The 18,554-nt window shown below is 39.3% G+C and overlaps 1 protein-coding gene across 3 annotated transcripts in view; it reads right to left on the bottom strand.

Annotated features, from left to right (window-relative positions):
• kcnj5 (potassium inwardly rectifying channel subfamily J member 5) overlaps positions 1–18,259 on the bottom strand; it is a 28,020-nt gene extending 9,761 nt beyond the window's left edge. For all 3 annotated transcript variants that reach the window (XM_027022770.2, XM_081715979.1, XM_027022772.2), the window contains exons 1-2: positions 18,073–18,259; positions 4,149–4,231 (exon numbers count right to left, since the gene is read on the bottom strand). In XM_027022770.2, coding sequence (XP_026878571.1) covers positions 4,149–4,211 — 63 coding nt within the window. In that variant the 5' untranslated portion in view covers positions 4,212–4,231; positions 18,073–18,259. The remainder of the gene's footprint in view (positions 1–4,148; positions 4,232–18,072) is intronic.
• Between the last annotated feature and the right edge of the window lie 295 nt (positions 18,260–18,554).

The following is an 18,554-nucleotide window of genomic DNA, read 5'->3' as shown; positions in this document are numbered from 1 at the left end:
TCTCTCCCTATGCACAAATACCAATGACCTCCACAATAGACCAGGGCACATTGGACCCCCGTGTCTCCATCCGAAGATGATCGTGTTTGGGTATTATTGGAAAGGCGATGTCATGAAAAGATGATGCAGATGTTCAGGGATAGTGCTCAGGCAAATGTTAATTGGACACTAATGGACCCTTGGACCCTCTGGATCTTCATACCGGCATCCCTTTTCCTCACACAGGTTTGACATATTTCTCAAATGAAAAGTAGGAAAATAGGCAAATAAGACTAGTCTTTCACACACTCACATGTCACTGCTGTGCTCCCTTCACTGGCTTCCAGTAGCAGCCTGCGTCAGATTTTAAACCCTGATGCTCACCTACAAAGCCAAAAATGGTCCGGCCCATCCATACATGCTGACGATGTTCAAAGCCCAATCCATACCTCGGGTACTTCAAACCTCAAGTATGGCTCAGCTTGAAACATCATGCTTCAAGTCTCATGGAAGACAAGCATCGAGACTATTCTCTGTGTTGGCTCCTAGAGGATGGAACCAATTTCCACTGGCTGTCCAGATTCCAGAGTAATTTGCTGTCTTCAAATGTAGACTGAAGACTATTGGCCTCCTAATCTAGCCATGATGATCTTGAAGATATCTTAAAAAGTTTATAATCGATACTTTGCACGTCACTAGACAGTGTTGCACCAATTAACATGAAAATTGTTAGGGATTTTTAAAAAAAGGTTCATCAGCCATGCATGATCACTAACAAAACATGCTCGAAGATGGGAGCATAGATAGTGCAAACTAAAACTTGAATGGTTCCGTGTTAATTGGAAGAATAGCCTAGTGCAATATAAACATGCTTTCAGCACTGTCAGATCAGGGTATCTATTGTCCCTAATAGAGAAAAACAAATACAATCCTAGGCTCCTCTTCTCAACCTTATATAAATGACCAATAACATTAGTCTGAAGCCAGATATCTAACAAACTACATTACTACATTTCAATACATATTCTCAATACAACTATGCTCTTACTTGCAAATATTTTATTTGAAACCTTCCAGTCAAGATTGAAACCCTGCCACAGTACTGAAACAGCACTAATGAGAATTGTCAATGATTTACTGCTGTCAGTAGACAGAGGCTATACAACAATGCCTTGGCTTATTGATCTCAGTGCTGCATGTGATACCACAGATCACTGATTGACAGATGATCCTCAGTGACAGCCTTGAAAATCTAGTGAGAATTATTATTTAACCAACCGCTCTCAATTTGTCTATCTGAATAAAGAATCACCCAGTCCACCTAAGATTAAGTATGGTGTCCCACAAGGGTCAGTGCCCTCTGCTCTTTCCCCTCATTACTATCACTCAGTGCCATAATATGCATTTCATTAGCATTAGCTTACATTCCTATGATGATGACACACAGCTTTATGTATCAGCTAAACCAAATCACCCCTACAATCTTAACAAAATAGAAGAGTGTCAAAAAAGGTAAATGTTAGATGGCAAACAACTTCCTTCTACTTAATTAAAACAAGACAGAGAACTTGTTACTTGGACCTAAGGCTGGGAAAAATAAGATCTCTTAATCTGGATGGCTGTTAGTTAATTCATCCAAAAATGTATAAAACCTAGTTGTCATCTTTGACTCTGATTTGATGCACACGTATGTAATGTAGTCAGAACACCTTTTTTCCACCTATGTAATATTTCCAGACTGTGAAAAATATTATTAGATGCTAAGATGCTTAACCATGCCTTCATCACTGATGAAGTGATGAGCAGTTAAGATACTTAACTTGTAATTGGATGGTTGCTGGTTCAAACACCACCACTGCCAAGTTGCCACTGTTGGGGCCCCTGATCAAGGCCCTTAACCCTCAATTGCTCAAACTATACTCAGTCATAATTGTAAGTTGCTTTGGATAAAAGTGTCAGCTAAATATAATAGAACATATTGAACCCTATAACGTTGCATGTACCCTTTGATCACATGGTGCTGGCTTGCAGACTGTTCCTTGAATAAATCACAGCAGGTAGAGTGTTCTTCTATAAGGCACCCCAACTATGGAATGCACATCCTACCTCAGTGCAGGTTTCAGACACATTCTCACTATTTAAGACTCGGCTGAAAACTTACATGTTTGCACAAGACTTTGTAAGTCTTGTGCTAACATTATGCTATAATACTGTCAAGTCATTCTGACCCGTACACAACATTTAGGTATTAAGTTGCCTCATTCATCAATATAGTAAGTGACTATTTACTGCTCTCACTTCGCATTGTCTCTTTTCTCCATTATCCAATCTTATTCTCTGCCTCTATCTATTTTCCAAGCTGTTCCTGCCTCAACATCCCAATTTGGGATTTTGCACCTTGCCTCAGAATTAAACCTTTATACCCCTTCAAACCTTAAACTGAGCCAGATCATAACCATGTGGCGTAATCTTCTAGACAACATTCAATGATATGTACTATGCCTACGTATGTATTTGTTTGCATGTCTACTAATATACGTCCTTCATCTTCCTACCTATCTCTCTTTTCTCTCTTTCAGTCAGTTATCCCTGATCCTTTAGGTGGAATCCAAACAAGACTGAGCCTCCCTGATCTGTCCCTGGACCTGTCTCTACTACCTTGAGGTCATCTTCCTTCCTGCACATGTGTCCCTGGACCAGACTCTACCACCAGAAGGTCATATTTCTTCCTGCCCACGTGTCCCTGGACCAATCTCCACCACCAGGTTGTTTGCTTCTGCATGCCTGACGAAGGAAACCATTGACCTTCCTGAGCTGGCACTGCAGTAGACAGTAATCTTCAGAATTAGAGACTATAATGTCAATGTAATTCCCTCAATTTCTGTTGTCATTATTCCTAGTTCACATTTGTTATTTTTGTTCATTTTTTAAATTTTGTTCATGTAAATGTAGGCAAGACTAAGACTTGTAGGTGTATATGTCCAGGGGAAATAAACATTAATCCTGCTACGATTTTGGAGAAGGGTAGGGCTACTCACGACCTTGCAGATGAAGTTCCAGATGGCTTTGAATTCCACAGAGGATCCTGCAGGTCAATACTTTTGGTTGGGAGTTTTTTGAATCTCCTGGTTTATTTCACTAATTAATTATACCACTTGGTGTAATGAATTTCAGGAACCATGCTCATCCCAGCACTGCCACGCCTACCTTTTCCCACCGACATCTCCGATCTGGTTCGGCAGAGTACTAATTACACATCTGATGACTATTCCCTCCATTACTTCCCTCCTATTTAAGCTTCCTTCCCTCGTGCAGTCTTTTTGTGACGTATTGCCATTCTCATGTTGCATAACGAGCCTTCCATGTACATGTTTGTCTTCCTGGTTTCCAAATCCTGCCGGTGTTACAGACCTCGTCTCCTGCCTGACCCATGGATGCCTTCTGGACACTGCCTCACATTTTCGACTTTGGACCAACCTGACCATGATTACCTGCCTAACTCCTCTCACCTGACTTGAATAGCTCCAAACCCTACTACCTCTCCCTATGGTTCCTACCTGCCCCGTAAACCCAATAAAACCTTTAGCAGTTGAATCCTATCCCTGTGTGTGTGCCTTCCTCACACTTGGCTAATTAAGAAATCCAGTTGTCTCCAACAAAATCATGAGGTAGGCATCTAAGTTCAGGACTCTGTGCACCTTAACTGAAATAAAGTATGATCTGTTTACTTTTTCTAAGTTCAGTGCAATATTCCATCATTTATAGCTGCACTCTTTAAAGGAGATTTTCTAATAATAATTATTAGAATTATTATTTGTAAAAAGTTGATCCTGCTCTGGCCCTGGCTTTCAGTGCAAACTGAAGTGTCACAAACTGAGTGTGCATGACTGGCTTTGATAGACTCGTTTGTTTGCTGCATTCAGATCATGTGGAAAAACAAAGAATACACATACAAATCTGAAAATTATTTGTTGAAATATGAAAAAAGAGAGCCATGCAGTGTGGAGTATATGAACAATATCCAGACATAATAAATTAGAAAAAAAAAAAGATATTTGTCCAAAAACATTTAATAAGAAATGTTTTTAGGAAAACAATATGATAATAAATGTGCAGCCTCAGGCTGTGGTGTAGGTATGCTGAACTGTAAATGAGGAGTGATGGCTGACCTCTTTGGGGGTTACGCCAATCTCCATGTCATGGTCCATCTGGACACAAGAGTCACCTGCCATCCTCAGGTCTGACTGCAAACCTCGAATAGAAGAAAATCAAGATCAATGATGTTTGGTTTAGCAATAGAACAGAATAGCATGTCTTGCCAGTTATACAGCAGAGAACTCTTAAATATGCATAAAAAAATTTAAAAGGGAAAATTGCAGGACATCCTGCAACTGCAGGTCTATTCTAATGTAATGTAATTGTAATGAACTACACAAGGTTTTCAGAACAACAGGACATTTCAGACAAAGGTCCTGCAACCACTCTCAATGTGCTACATGTAAATTTATTAACACAGCTATTAAAATAACTAGCACAAAAGGATCAACTGTTGTCACCCATTCCACTTCATGCATTACTGTTTGAGTTCTCTACTGTATTACTGGCAAGACATGCAATCAGCTTTACACTGGAGAAACCAAGAGAAGCTTGCTGATCATTTTGTTGAACACTTTCAGGCCATCAGAATTAAGGCCATATCATTTCCAGTGGCCAGGCTTTTTAATGTTAATGGACACTGCATTAATAATATATCTGTTTGCATTGCCAGTTGTTGCTATGGCAGCAATGAAATTAGTAATCTCAAAGAAAAATAACTGATCTACACTCGCTGAACTTTACAATCACATGGAATGAATGCTATGATTTAAACATCTACATTTTCTAATATAAACTGATTCCTCATCCTAGAAATTCAGAAGCCCTATGTCCAAAACATTGTGTTTCTCTGAAAAACTGTTTCTACTTCATTACATTGAAATAAAAATATTTGGCAGTCAAATATGGCAGTGGCCAAGTACAAACAGACAAAGAAAAAAACAAAATAAGCAATAAGCCTGAATGTGCAAAATCATATGTCTCTGTTACATAAACAAAAGTGACATTTAAATAATTTCTAAATACCTACTTAGAAAATCAGTCTTTTGAAGTGGTATAGTCTTCACTATCCATTGTTTGCAGATTACATCACTTAGTACTCTCTTAAGAGGCCACACAGTGTTTCTGACCTAGTAAAGCTCATCTAAGTTACGTGCTCCCCTGCCTTTGAATCAATGTCCCCACTCAATGCATATGTGCTTTTAACCTCTTTTACTGCCTGTCGAAACAAAACTGTACCTAAACTGGCAAGGATCTGTGAAACTGCTGCAGTCATCAAAGATACTGAATCCACTGCTGACCTGCATTTATGATACGAATTAGAATGTAGTCCTGCACTTACTCTCTTTGTCTTGTGGGGAGCAGGAACAGGATTTTGGACTAACGGTTCTTGTCCAGGACTGTGCTTTGTAGCCAAGTCATGCATGACAGGAGGACCCAGCTCAGAAATTGACATTTACATTTGCATTTATGGCATTTAGCAGACGCTCTTATCCAGAGCGACTTACAAAAGTGCTTTGTCATTTACTCACAGAATATCCTAGTACAGTACAGTAGGTTAGAGTCCAACATACCAATGAACTAGAATAATGTAGAATACAGGGACCAATACAGATACCTAGAAGTACACAATACATAAGGTCTGTCTTAGACAACGATACTACACTTTCACCACCAATGACTAGTACACCCCTTGCTGGTGTAATAGGGCTCAGTTCTGAAACTTCAGAACAGTCTTGACATAATCTGAAATCTCAGTATCAGAAACGAATGACTCAGATAGTACAGATGCCTTGACTCGGCTTTTAATTCTCTTACAAGGACTGGGGATAGGTGGACTAGGGCAAGGTCTCACATCCATTCTGTTGAGCCTCCTAACTGGTCCTCCCTCCACTAGTTCAACTGTGTACATAGTATCCTGAATGGCAACATAATGATAAATATCTGGCCTCCACACATCTTGAATTTTTTTTCTGCCAAATGGCCTATTTCTAAAAGGTATATCCTTTTATTATGAAAAGGTATATCCTTTTCGTAAGAGAAAGCCACTTGCTCAGTTTTTCTCTCTGCAATTTTGTTCACTCTGGCATGTGCATTTCTTTGTCTTTTCTAAAGTACTTCCAGCCAATCATGTTTCTGATATATAGTTTCCTCCTTCTCTAACAGAGCATCCACAGGGAGGTGCGGATCTTCACAGAAAAGCGAGTAATATGGAGTATACCCCGTGGTAACATGAGGGATCACAATGTAGGCATACACAACTTCCAGCAAATACTCAGGCCAGCTGTGCTTTTTGTTACGGGATAAGGTACATAGAGCCTCATGCAAGGTTCTAGTGCTCCAATGACACTGAGCATGGCCTGTAACACTCTCACTGAGCATTAAACCCTAATTAAAAAACCTAGTCCTAATCCCCATAAGCTTTCCGACTGTAGGCCAATTTCAAATGAATGCTCTGAGCTAAAGGAAAATATGGTGTCCCACAAAGATCAGTACTGGACCCCTTATAAATATCTTACTGTTATTTATATATACTGTTATGCTCAATAACACAATTATATACGCTTAGCATTCGTTTCCATTGTTACGAGGGTGATGGTTATATACTGATGAAACTTACACAACTAACAAAATTGGAGGCAAAAAAGGAGGCAACTAACTTTCTCCTTCTGAAGTCCATTAAGACAGAGGTGGCACTGCTTGGACCCAAAGCTGCAAGAAGCAAATGATCTATACTAGATATGGCTTTTCAGTAACACCCAAAATTGTTGTAAAAAATTTTCATTTATTATTATTGACTCTAATCTCTCATTTGACACTAAAACTGCCCTTTTCAATTTGCATAATATTGCATAATAAATTCAGACTTTCCTCATCAGATCAAGGATGCTGAGAAATTAAGTCCATGTGCTTATTTAAATTAAGATTAGATTATTATAAGGGTCTTCTAATCAGATGCTCCAAAAGGTTATTAAATAAACTTCAACTTGTACAGAATGTAGCAGCCAAAGCTAGAAAGATTGATCACACTGACCACTAGCACATCTACTGAATATGTACTGTTCATGCGTTATTCATGTTCATAGATCTAACGAGATCTTTCTGGTTAACTTGCATTTCACTGCAGAGTTGATGCCAACACTGAACTATACCTGCTTATCAATGCTAAAGCATCTAAGATGATACCAGAAAATGTCCCAGTGTTGCATGTAGATGAACAGATGCTGCCATATACATCCAGTCACCCCATCTACACCAATGGGTGCAGATACAACTCACCCACCCTAGACCTACCAGAGTAGCTTAGACTCCCACTCCCATCTATACTGAAGTGAGTACTTGGACTAGACATAATGTAATAAAACATGAACATAAAGCACGGACTGTTTATTAGCTCGGCTGCTTAAGGAGGATGAGTCCTCGCAAGGTTTCTTCCTTAATTCTGCCCAGGGTTTTTTTTCCCTTGGCACTGTCACCTCTTGCTTGCACATTAGGGATGTGTGTGGACACACACATATGTTAAGCTGCTTTGTGACAACTTGTGTTGTAAAAAGCACTAATATAAATGAAGTTGACTTGACTCCTCTTGTAGGACATCAAAGTTAAATCTCTTACAGGATATAACACAAAGGTCTTTTAAAGCTGTGGGGGGAAAAGATATGAAATCCCTACTACAAAAGGTTATAAAACACACACACACACACACACACACACACACACACACACACACACACACATATATATATATATATATATATATATATATATATATATTTATATATATATATATATATAACACACACACACACACATACACACACACACACACACACATATATATATATATATATATATATATATATATATATATATATATATACATACACAGTTATGTGCAAAGTAATAGCAGTCTAACATCACTAATGTATTTAATTACTGATTTTGGCAGAAAAGATAATACAACATGCGAGGGGAAAATTCATGACTAGGTGTAGGCGAGTAATGGACAACCAACAGAATCAACAGTCATGACATGCACACTGCTAATTGGGTGTAATTGACTCATTTAATGAAAGGGGTGTGTTCAAATTAATAGCAGTGTGGAGTTCACACTAGTGAACTCATTAGTGAGTACACAACTCACATTAGTGAGGTCATTCATTCTATGAAGAAACAGGTGTCAATTATGTCCCTTATTTAAAGAAGGAGGGCAGCAAATGTTGTACCTGCTGGTTTTAGCCCTTGCTCAGTGAGTAACATGGGTCGTTCCTTATTGTTTATAGCACTTATCATTGTTTAAGATAGACCTTATGTATTTTGTACTTCTAGGTATCAGCATTCATCCCTGTATTCTTCATTGGTATGTTTGATTCTAACCTACTGTTGCTCTGGATAAGAGCGTCTGCTAAATGCGTAAATTTAAATGTAAATGTAAATATAAATGTTCCAGACATTGTACCGAAGAAGAAAGAACTTTGATCAAGAAGTTGATTGTAGAGAGGAAAACATATAAAGAAGTGCAGAAAATAATTGGCTGCTCAGCTAAAATGATCTCAAATGCTTTAAAATGGAAAACAAAACCCGAAACACGTGGTAGGAAAAGAAATAGTACCATCCGCGTAGATCATAGAATAACAAGAATGACAAAGAAGCATCCAATGATTAGCTCCAGGGAAATCAAAGAAGATCTTCAGTTACCTGTGAGCACTGCAACAATCAGAAGACACCTACATGAAGCAAAACTATTTGCAAGAAACCTTCGTAAATTACCATTACAGAAAAAAAGATGTGTTGAAAAGGTTACAGTTTGCCAAAGAACACACTGACTGGCCTAAAGTGAAGTGGCGCAACATTCAATGGACAAATGAGAGCAAGATTGTTCTTATTGGGTCTAAAGGCCACAGACATTGTTTTTGAGATGACCCATAAACACTGAATTCAAGCCACAGTACACTGTGAATACTGTAAAACATGGAGGTGCAAGCACAATGGTTTGGGGATGTTTCACATACTTTGGAGTCTGACCCATTTATCGCATACCAGGCACCATGGACCAGTTTGAATATATCAAAATACTGGAAGAGGTCATGTTGCCTTATGCTGAAGAAGAAATTCCCTTGAAATGGGTGTTTCAGCAAGACAACAACCCCAAACACACCAGCAAGCGGGCAACATCCTGGTTCCAGACCAACAAGATTGATGTTATGAAGTGGCCTGCCCAATCCCCAGACCTCAATCCGATTGGGAATTTGTGGAGTGACATCAAAATTGCTGTTTTTGATGCAAAACCCAAGAATGCAGAACTATGGAATGTATTCCAGTCAGCTTGGGCTAGAATATCTGTTCCCAGGTGTCAGATGTTAGTTATCAGATGTAAAGCAGTTATCAGAAATAAAGGTTATACAATTAAATATTAGTTCAGTAATCAACAGAAAAGCTAAATCTGTAAACAACTTTCATCTTATACTGTGAATATTCGAGTTTGTAAATAAAAATGAAGACACTGCTATTTTTTGAACAGCCCATTATTATTTTTAATTCATTTTCAGTTTAAAAATTGATATTTTGTTCATGTTTTATGATGAGGATTGACCTTTTTCTCTCACTGCTATTTTTTGCAAATAACTGTGTGTGTGTGTGTGTGTGTGTGTGTGTGTGTGTATATATATATATATATATATATATATATATATATATATATAATGAAATAAAATATATGATCATCAGATACGGCAGTAGCCACCTAAATACCCACAGAGAGAAAACAAATCATAAAATTTCTCTTTACCATTGTCCCAAAATAAGCCTCAAGTCTTAGAATCAAATTGCACAGGGCTTTTGCTTACAATTAAATGTGTTTCTTAGCTTCACAGTTTCAGACTCCTTTGAAAAACTAAAAACAGAGTACATGTTTCTTTGTTACGTTTTAACCAGACTTAAGGTCTTAACACATAATTAGTTATTCAAATTGTATTTGATCCTAAAACCATTGTATCCCCTAACTAACATTGTTAGTTGTGCATGACATGATTTTTCAGTAAAAAGCGTTTAATTTCAATGCACTACAGATTAAATTACTAATGTAAACATATTTATCTTATGATTTTTTTTTGGAAAGGACCTGATTACATTATCTACCTCAAAATTAACTGACCATGGAACCTATCTAGCGTGTGGCTGAAAGCATGACACTATCTCACTTCTCCTGGATACCAAAATTTCTTCTGGTTACCAAAATAGCCACATGATGAAACTTTTCAATTTTATTTGCTAATGAGCACATGTGATAGATTTAAAACAATTTGATTGGATGCAGGTTTATATTTTTCCTTTTTATATTTCCCTCATACTCTTTTTTTTTTTTTACTGCAGCTGCAGTGTAGCATTCCCTCATACTCTTTACTGCAGTGGAATGTTGCCTCATACTCTTTACTGCAGTGAACCACTCCCTCTTAGTCTTTACTGCAGTGGAATGTTGCCTCATATTCTTTAGTGCAGTGAAGGCTCCCTCATAGTCTTTACTGCAGTGGAATACTCCATCTTACACTTTACTGCAGTGGAATGTTCCCTCTTACTCTTTACTGCAGTGGAATGTTGCCTCATACACTTTACTGCAGTGGAATGTTGCCTCATACACTTTACTGCAGTGAACCACTCCCTCTTACTCTTTACTGCAGTGGAATGTTGCCTCATACTCTTTACTGCAGTGAATGCTCCCTCATAGTCTTTACTGCAGTGGAATACTCTATCTTATACGTTACTGCAGTGGAATGTTCCCTCTTACTCTTTACTGCAGTGAACCACTCCCTCTTACTCTTTACTGCAGTGGAATGTTGCCTCATACTCTTTACTGCAGTGAATGCTCCCTCATAGTCTTTACTGCAGTGGAATACTCTATCTTATACGTTACTGCAGTGGAATGTTCCCTCTTACTCTTTACTGCAGTGAACCACTCCCTCTTACTCTTTACTGCAATGGAATGTTGCTTCATACTCTTTACTGCAGTGGAATGTTCCCTCGTACTCTTTACTGCAGTGGAATACTCCATCTTTTTTTTTTCCTTTTTTTTTACAATGGCTATTACTGAATATCAGGGTGTTCGCATTTAATGTTACAGCAGTGAAATAGTCGTGATTCAGCCTGGGTCTTACTGCTACGCTTTTGCATCTGTGCTGTGTCATGGTAATGTCTCAAAGCTTTAGTTATCACGAGCAGTTACATAAACTCCAACTGTTAGAAAATACAGAGAAAAAAAAACAGCTGTTCTCTCAGTGGTCTTGCTGCAGTTTCACAAAGCTGCTAGATATCTAGACACATCAGTCCCATATTCACTAAACATGGATCCCCATCAACTTATTTTGTATTTATGGCATTTAGCTGACACTTTTATCCAAAGCAACTTACAATTATGACAGAGTACAACTTGAGCAATTCAGGGTTAAGGGTCTTGCTCAGGTGCCCAACAGTGGTGACTTGACAGTGGTGGGGCTTGAACCAGCAACCTTCTGATATGAAGCGTGAAAAATGATGATAGCTAGACAACAGGAGAATATGTGATGAGGGAGAAAGACACACACTGCCTGAAACAAAATTTTGCAAATACATTTTTTCCATGTTTGCTGCTAGCTAAAAAGAGTTTTTCAAATGAAATATCAGTTAGTCTGTAAAATAAATCAATAGGTATTTTGTACAGTAATCCAGGTGCAATTTTCCACTAATGTAGTGGCATATTGTTCTTATTTAGATCTGTCCAAGAGCACACAGTAAAGCTAAAGACATAGCCATCATGATCAGGGAGTCTGGTCCGAAAATGAACTCACGTATATTATGAAATAAACTGATTTCTGGTTGTTGTAAAATAGAAGTTTTTAACACAAAATAAATACACATTTTATATATAGAAATTCATCTGTTACTCCCTGTATAAAAGCTACAGGTAGGTAAGAATAATTTGATGTGGTGGTATGTCATCAGGATTTTCTGTTTCTCTTATTCTACTACTCTGCAATGACATCATGTCTCATCATTTGCACTGTCATGTGTTCATGTTTGACAGTCATGTCACAGCTGAGACTTTCAGTCCACACAGGGAAAGTGAGTTGACTGACAGGTCAGACGCCAAAGGGCACAGCAATGAAAAACTCTGACCGACTCATGGACCGTCAACCCCCCCCCCCCCTCCCCCAAATCTCCACAGGCCCCCATTTGGTACAGGCTATGGAGAGAAATGATTGTTGTTAAATATGACTCAGCATACGGATCCCAAGCTCTCTATTCACACATGGTTTGCTGGTGGCACAATGCACACAAAATCACTAATGAGCTGAATGCTACTATAGAAGCTCACTGAAAATGATCATGTGTAAATGAGAATGGAGGTGTTCCCTTCTGACCTGACCTAGGAGTTCCCTATCTTATGGCTTTGAGGAGGCAGTAAATCAGGTATCAGGTAGTTTCCAGAGCAACACGCAATATGTGGTTTCAGAATTACAACTCTGACCCCATTTCAGTCCAGTCTATGTGTGCATGTGTGTGTATCTGTGTGTGCATTTGTGTGTTTGTGCATGTGTGGTAAATAAGATGCAAACCTCCTCCGTCTGCCCAGCAAGGACCATCAGTGTGTGCAGTGCGTGCTGTTCATACTGAGCTCAGGTCAGATCACCCTTCTGTTTGTAAGATCTTCTGCACACCTACTCTGAGATGCTCTGTGAATAGTAGCTGGTTGTTTGAATGCACGCAAATGGATATTATGTTTGCAGACATTCCTCCGAAGTGGGAATGCAGTAAGAGTGCCTCGTGCCCGTTTGTTTTCTCGTGGGTTTCCCTGTGAGTCAGAGTTTGTGCCAGTGTGATGGTGGAGACAGATTTTTGCGCGCTTGAGCATCGCGCTAGTTTGTGTTTTGCAGACGTCAGCATCTATGTACTGCTCTGAGAAAGCAGTGCTATTCCTACAAGCAGCATTTTGTGGTGTGTGCCTGTGATGATTCTAATTAAGCCAGCAACTCCTTTGCATATGCTGCTTTAGGACAGCATCAGTCCAGCGGCTTTTACACACTCAACACTTTACATGCTTGATTTAAGCTCTTTTAGCACTTTAGTTTGTAACATTTCTTTTAGTTAATAGTTTATTTAGATCTCTATTTGAAATGTGCTCCATTTAAATCATTGTTTTTGATATAAATGAATAGCTTTTTTATCTATGTAGCAGCTCTTTTTTGTGAAGTAACTTGAATTGTTGCTGTGTATGAAAAGTGCTATATGCATAAACTTGCCTTGCCTAAATCATCACTGTCTCTTAAGAGCACAATAGCACATTCCACACAATAGCATTTTCTACATAACATATATTACCAAGTTGATCTGAAACAGGCATAACAGGTATGATGACTTAAAGACATATGGCATTGTACTCTACAGTACAGTCCATTAATCAACTAGCTCTGCACTGCAACAGCAGATGCATGTTTCCTATTTAGTGAGGTGCAGGGATAATGATACTGAGAGAAGGACACTGAATGTGAAGTTAAAAGAGCTTTTAAACAATTTGGACTGAGAAATAGAGCACATTTTCTCTTATTCCTCATCATTTTTGTCATGATCAACTTGCTGCAGGGTGTTATATTTTATTTACTAAAATTGGATGAACAGTTTTTATTCACATTATCCCCGGTGCAGGGGACTAAAGTAACTGGGGAGCTGTATATCATTATGTGCACATAATGTGCACAAGAGAGCTGAAGTATGTTGTTGGATTCCCTTAGTGCAAGGATCAAAAACATATTAATGCCTTATTAAGGCTAAAAACCAGAATAAATGAACTAAAAATCTTTGTCAGCTGATTGCTACATTGTTATGAATTCAGATAACAATCTGGCAGACAACAGCAGAGCACATTAGTGGATCAGACTGAAAGATCAAAAGTGGATGACTAAACTTACAACCATAATAAAAAAAACTACTGACAGGAATAAAAACACTATCCAGAATTTGGAGACATAGATGTGTCCAGGACAACTATAAAGGGGAAATACAATAGAACATCCTCTCAGGGTTTTACTTCATGGTGCAAAATCTCTTGTAATCACAGAGAACAGAAAGACCAAGTCACAGTTTCGTAAAAAAATCTTTTAAATCTGGTAGATTTCACATGCCCCAGTGGATTTAACCACACATAGAGCCAATCACACACGACCGAGGATCCAATCACACACGACTGAAGAGCCAACCACACATGACCGAGGATCCAACCACACACTCCACAGACTCCAGTGAATCTCGCATGCCCCAGTGGATCCAACAATACACCCCAGTGAATATAACTACACACTGCAGTAGATCCATCCACACCCTCCTGTGAATATAATCACATTTCCCGGTGGATCCAACTAAAAGTCCCAGTGGATCTAACCAAATGCCCCAGCACTTCAACTCCATAGCAGTACAATTACCCCCAAAAAACTACAGCAACAATAAATAAATCAAATATATACATACAAAAAATACCAAATCACAATCAAATAAATACCTACAATAAATGCCCCTCAAAATACTACAGCAGTGAGGTAGAATGCTTGACCAAGTCAATCACCGGAACTACAGGGAGTATGGCTTATTTCACTTGCATTATAAAGCAAACATTGTATTAATGCCCTATTACTTTGTGTGTGTATGTGTGTGAATAAACAAGACCAAAAGAGAGAGTAGTGTATGGGTGTCTGTGTCCATATCTTATCACTAACATTTATGACACTTTGAGGTTGGTCTGAGCAAATGACTTAAAAATTCCTGGTGTCAAAGACAGCCTGCTGGGCCTCTGGCCAAGTGAGCTCTCTTTCTCTCAGCGTTTGAGGGTTTACAGGGAAGTGGATGCATGTGTGTCCATGGTTTATTTCTTTGTGAGGACTCTGTGTCCTTTCATCGACAGGCAAATGAAACAACCCTGACCTTGTAGGAACAGGAATAGCAGCATCGGGAAGAAACCAAGCCGGAACCTGCTTCTGGGGCCCTGGCGCCAGGACAGGCGTCTCTAATCAGTCTCAAACTCTCACACACCCTTGAGTGTTGCTGAAGGAAGTGTGTATAGCTGGCCCAATGACACCCACTCGGAGAAACTCTCAAAGCTAGTGGTACGTGTGTGTGTGTGTGTGAGTGTGTGTGTGTGTCTGTGTGTGCACAATAAACCTATTGTCCTAATGAACCTACACTAATGGAACATATACAGTGTCTGTGGATGTTTGTGTGTGTTTGCAGGTACCTGTTTGTGTGTATGTGTGTGTATGTTTGTGTTTGTGGAAGAACATTCAGTAGTTCACAAACACCCACTCAAGTAGGATCATCAGGGTATGTGTTCATATTAGTGTGTGTATGTGTGTTGAGATGTGGTGGTGAACATCTGGCATAGTAACTCCACAATCAACCATTCTTGGTGGTGGACATTCTCTCTCTCTCTCTAGACACCAGTGTGTCTAGAGACTTCAATGGTCATATGCTTTATGATATGAATGGCACGATTGCAATCTGATCTTCATGAAGGCCCTAATAATAAAGAACACAGTGTTTTCTTATGTTTGAGCCACTCGGTTAGGTACTCTGCTTTAGCTCACTGTCATGTTAAAACCCTGAGTTACAGATTTCAAATAGATGTCTTGGCACTCTGCTATAAACTTTCTTAATACTAGTTGAAAGTTTGCCCAAAACTACCAAATATTTTTTCCTTATCTGTCCTCAGAACATTGTTGTACCAGTGTTGTGTTTAAGAGAAGTTATCAAGTGCATGTGTGCAGATGCTGTTACCTCTGTGCCACATGCACTGGGGCTTTTCACTGGAGCTTTTAACTGGAGCTTTTCACTGGCCTTTTCACTGGGGCCTTTCAGTGGGGCTTTTCACAGCATCCTTTCTCTCGGGCCTTTCACTGGAGCCTTTCACTGGAGCCTTTCACTGGGCCCTTTCACACCAGAACTGACTGAAACACCACATTCCAATTATCCTATTTTTCCAAGGAATTACCCTAATGGGTCACATCCTTTATGCACTTGTTGCTTTCACTGCTTTGGCTATTTGCTCAGTAAAGATATGTGAATGGTTGGTGTGTTGGTTGTTAAATACGTCTTTAACATCACAGGTGTAGCTATTGCTGAGTTCACTAAAAAAGAGGCTTCAGCACAAATGATACAGCAAATATACAGCAACAAAATACATTAATGAATAAATGAGGAGTAAATATTTTTTAACCAAGCAAGTCATATGTGTGCACAATTTCCTTCATACTCACACAGTCTTGGCAAGTAAGCACAAACAGATGTAAAGTGAGGTTTGATGTTCTTCTGACTTTTCCAGACTAATTTGCATGTTTTTTTTTCTTCCAAATAAATGTATGTTAGTTACTGTGACTGACAAACCTTTCATCTTAACTCTGCTTCTAATCTTCCTGCTGAGAGCCTGACTGCTAAATAAATATCCATAATTTATCATTTACATAGCATTACATAGCATCTGATTTATGCAGTATCTGGTAAGGATTTTCTGCAAACAGAAATCTTGGGAGAGACAGAAGAGAAGCAGATGACCTTATGGTCAGAATGAATCAATCATTCACGCAGTTAACAAAAGGTTATACCTCCAAGGGCAGTTACACCACCGACATACGTTGTGACCATCTTATGTCAGTCCTGAAATAGACTAGATATTCAATGCAATTCAATTCAATTCAATTCAATTCAATTCAATTCTATATGTGCAGGCCTTGTTACAACAGATGTCAGAAATCAGCTTCATGGACATCACCATATCATGCTACATCTTGTGACACATGCCTCTTCTGTCATTATACAAAGGGAAAAGACCAGGAAACATGTTGCTCTTAGAGAAAAGAAAAGAAGCAAATGCTCAAACACAGACTTCATCACGGCATCCCAGTGCAACACAGCCTTATCTTGCACCCTTATATTGCTTTGTATTAATTTACATTTATGTAAGGCAGATATTAGCACTGCTCTCTGCTAATCTAGAATTGTGCCAACATCAGAATCATTTCCTTGTTGACACACTGACAACTCTAGTCTGGCATTCAGGCAGAAAGACTTTTGTCAGAAAGACAAGCAGAAAATTAGGCAATATTTTATGTTACCCTTCAATAAGTGTCCTTTAAATAGAAAGCAGATTACAAGTGCTGGAAAGATATTAGAGTAGTTCAGTACTTAACATCAATGACTACACTTTCAGGAAAGCATTTGTCTGCACCCAAGCAGATAAAAAAATGTAAATCTGGCTTATACAATGATACAAGTACAGAAATGGGAGTTACATTTAAGAGACTTACAATGACACACCAATACACTATGCTATTACGCACACACTCACTCTTAGTATTTACTAATTTTTTACACACATCTGCATGTACTGCTTTTTTAAAATCTTTTTATACTAGTGCTGTTCCCTGGTAAAACTCCTGCATTGCACTAAAGGAACTACAGCTTGTCCTTACACACACACGCACACACACACACACACACACACACACACATGCGTACGCACGCACGCACACGCACACACACACACACACACACAATGCGTGCACATGCACACACCACAGACTCTTGTTTACTCCCTAGTTGAAAGCGCTGTTATAATTTCCGTTAACATCGCGCACACATGCATTATAGCAACCCTCTGCAGAGGTGCTCCTTCAGGCTCTGTCAGGGTGTGCGAACATGCCAGTACTCCGTGAGACGGAGGTTACTGGTTGAGGGAACTCTTCTCTTCAATCTCCTTCTCTCATCCTGTCATGGACTCTCTCTCAAAAACTCGAAAACAAAGATGCAGATTGCAGCACTATAACAGTTTTACATGCACATGCACTGTAACGCACTACACAACTTACAGTTATGCCAGCATGTTCTTGCCTGTTCGTACTCTCCCTCTCTGTCCGTCTCTCTCTCTCTCTCTCTCTATCTCTCATACACCCTCTCACACTCTCTCTCTCCACTGCTTGTTCTTACCTCCGGTTGGCCGCTGAGGTGCTCGCTGCTGTCCGTTTGTGAAGGCATCTCAAAGCTGCTACTTTGTCTGCGACCCTGCAGTGGTGTCTGACTGGCTTTGTTCACATACCGCTCTGCCTTCTCCGTACCTTTCACTTCTGGGGGATGAGAGAGTGTGAGAGATGGATTTGGGGAGGTGATAGGTATGAAGAAAGAGAGACAGAGTTAAAGAGATTGTGTGAGAATGTGTGTGAGTGAGAAAATGTGTAAGTATTTGGGGGGGGGGGGGGGGCTGTAATACAGAATATGCTTCCTCCCCCACCTGCCCCCGCCTCAGTGTGAGCTCTCCTCTCTCAGGATTTGTCCTTTGTGTGTCCGTGTGTGTGTGTGTTTCTGTGTGCAGACTTTACCACATGCCGTGTTGGATTCTTCCGGCAGTCATGCAAAGAACGGGGGGATACAGCGGAGAGTGAGAAAGATGGCAAAACATCAATTCATCTATA

Source organism: Electrophorus electricus, chromosome 6, assembly GCF_041902795.1.
Source record: "Electrophorus electricus isolate QZ-2024a chromosome 6, ASM4190279v1, whole genome shotgun sequence".
Classification (NCBI taxonomy): Eukaryota; Metazoa; Chordata; class Actinopteri; order Gymnotiformes; family Gymnotidae; genus Electrophorus; species Electrophorus electricus.
This window is presented reverse-complemented; position numbering and strand designations above follow the sequence as displayed.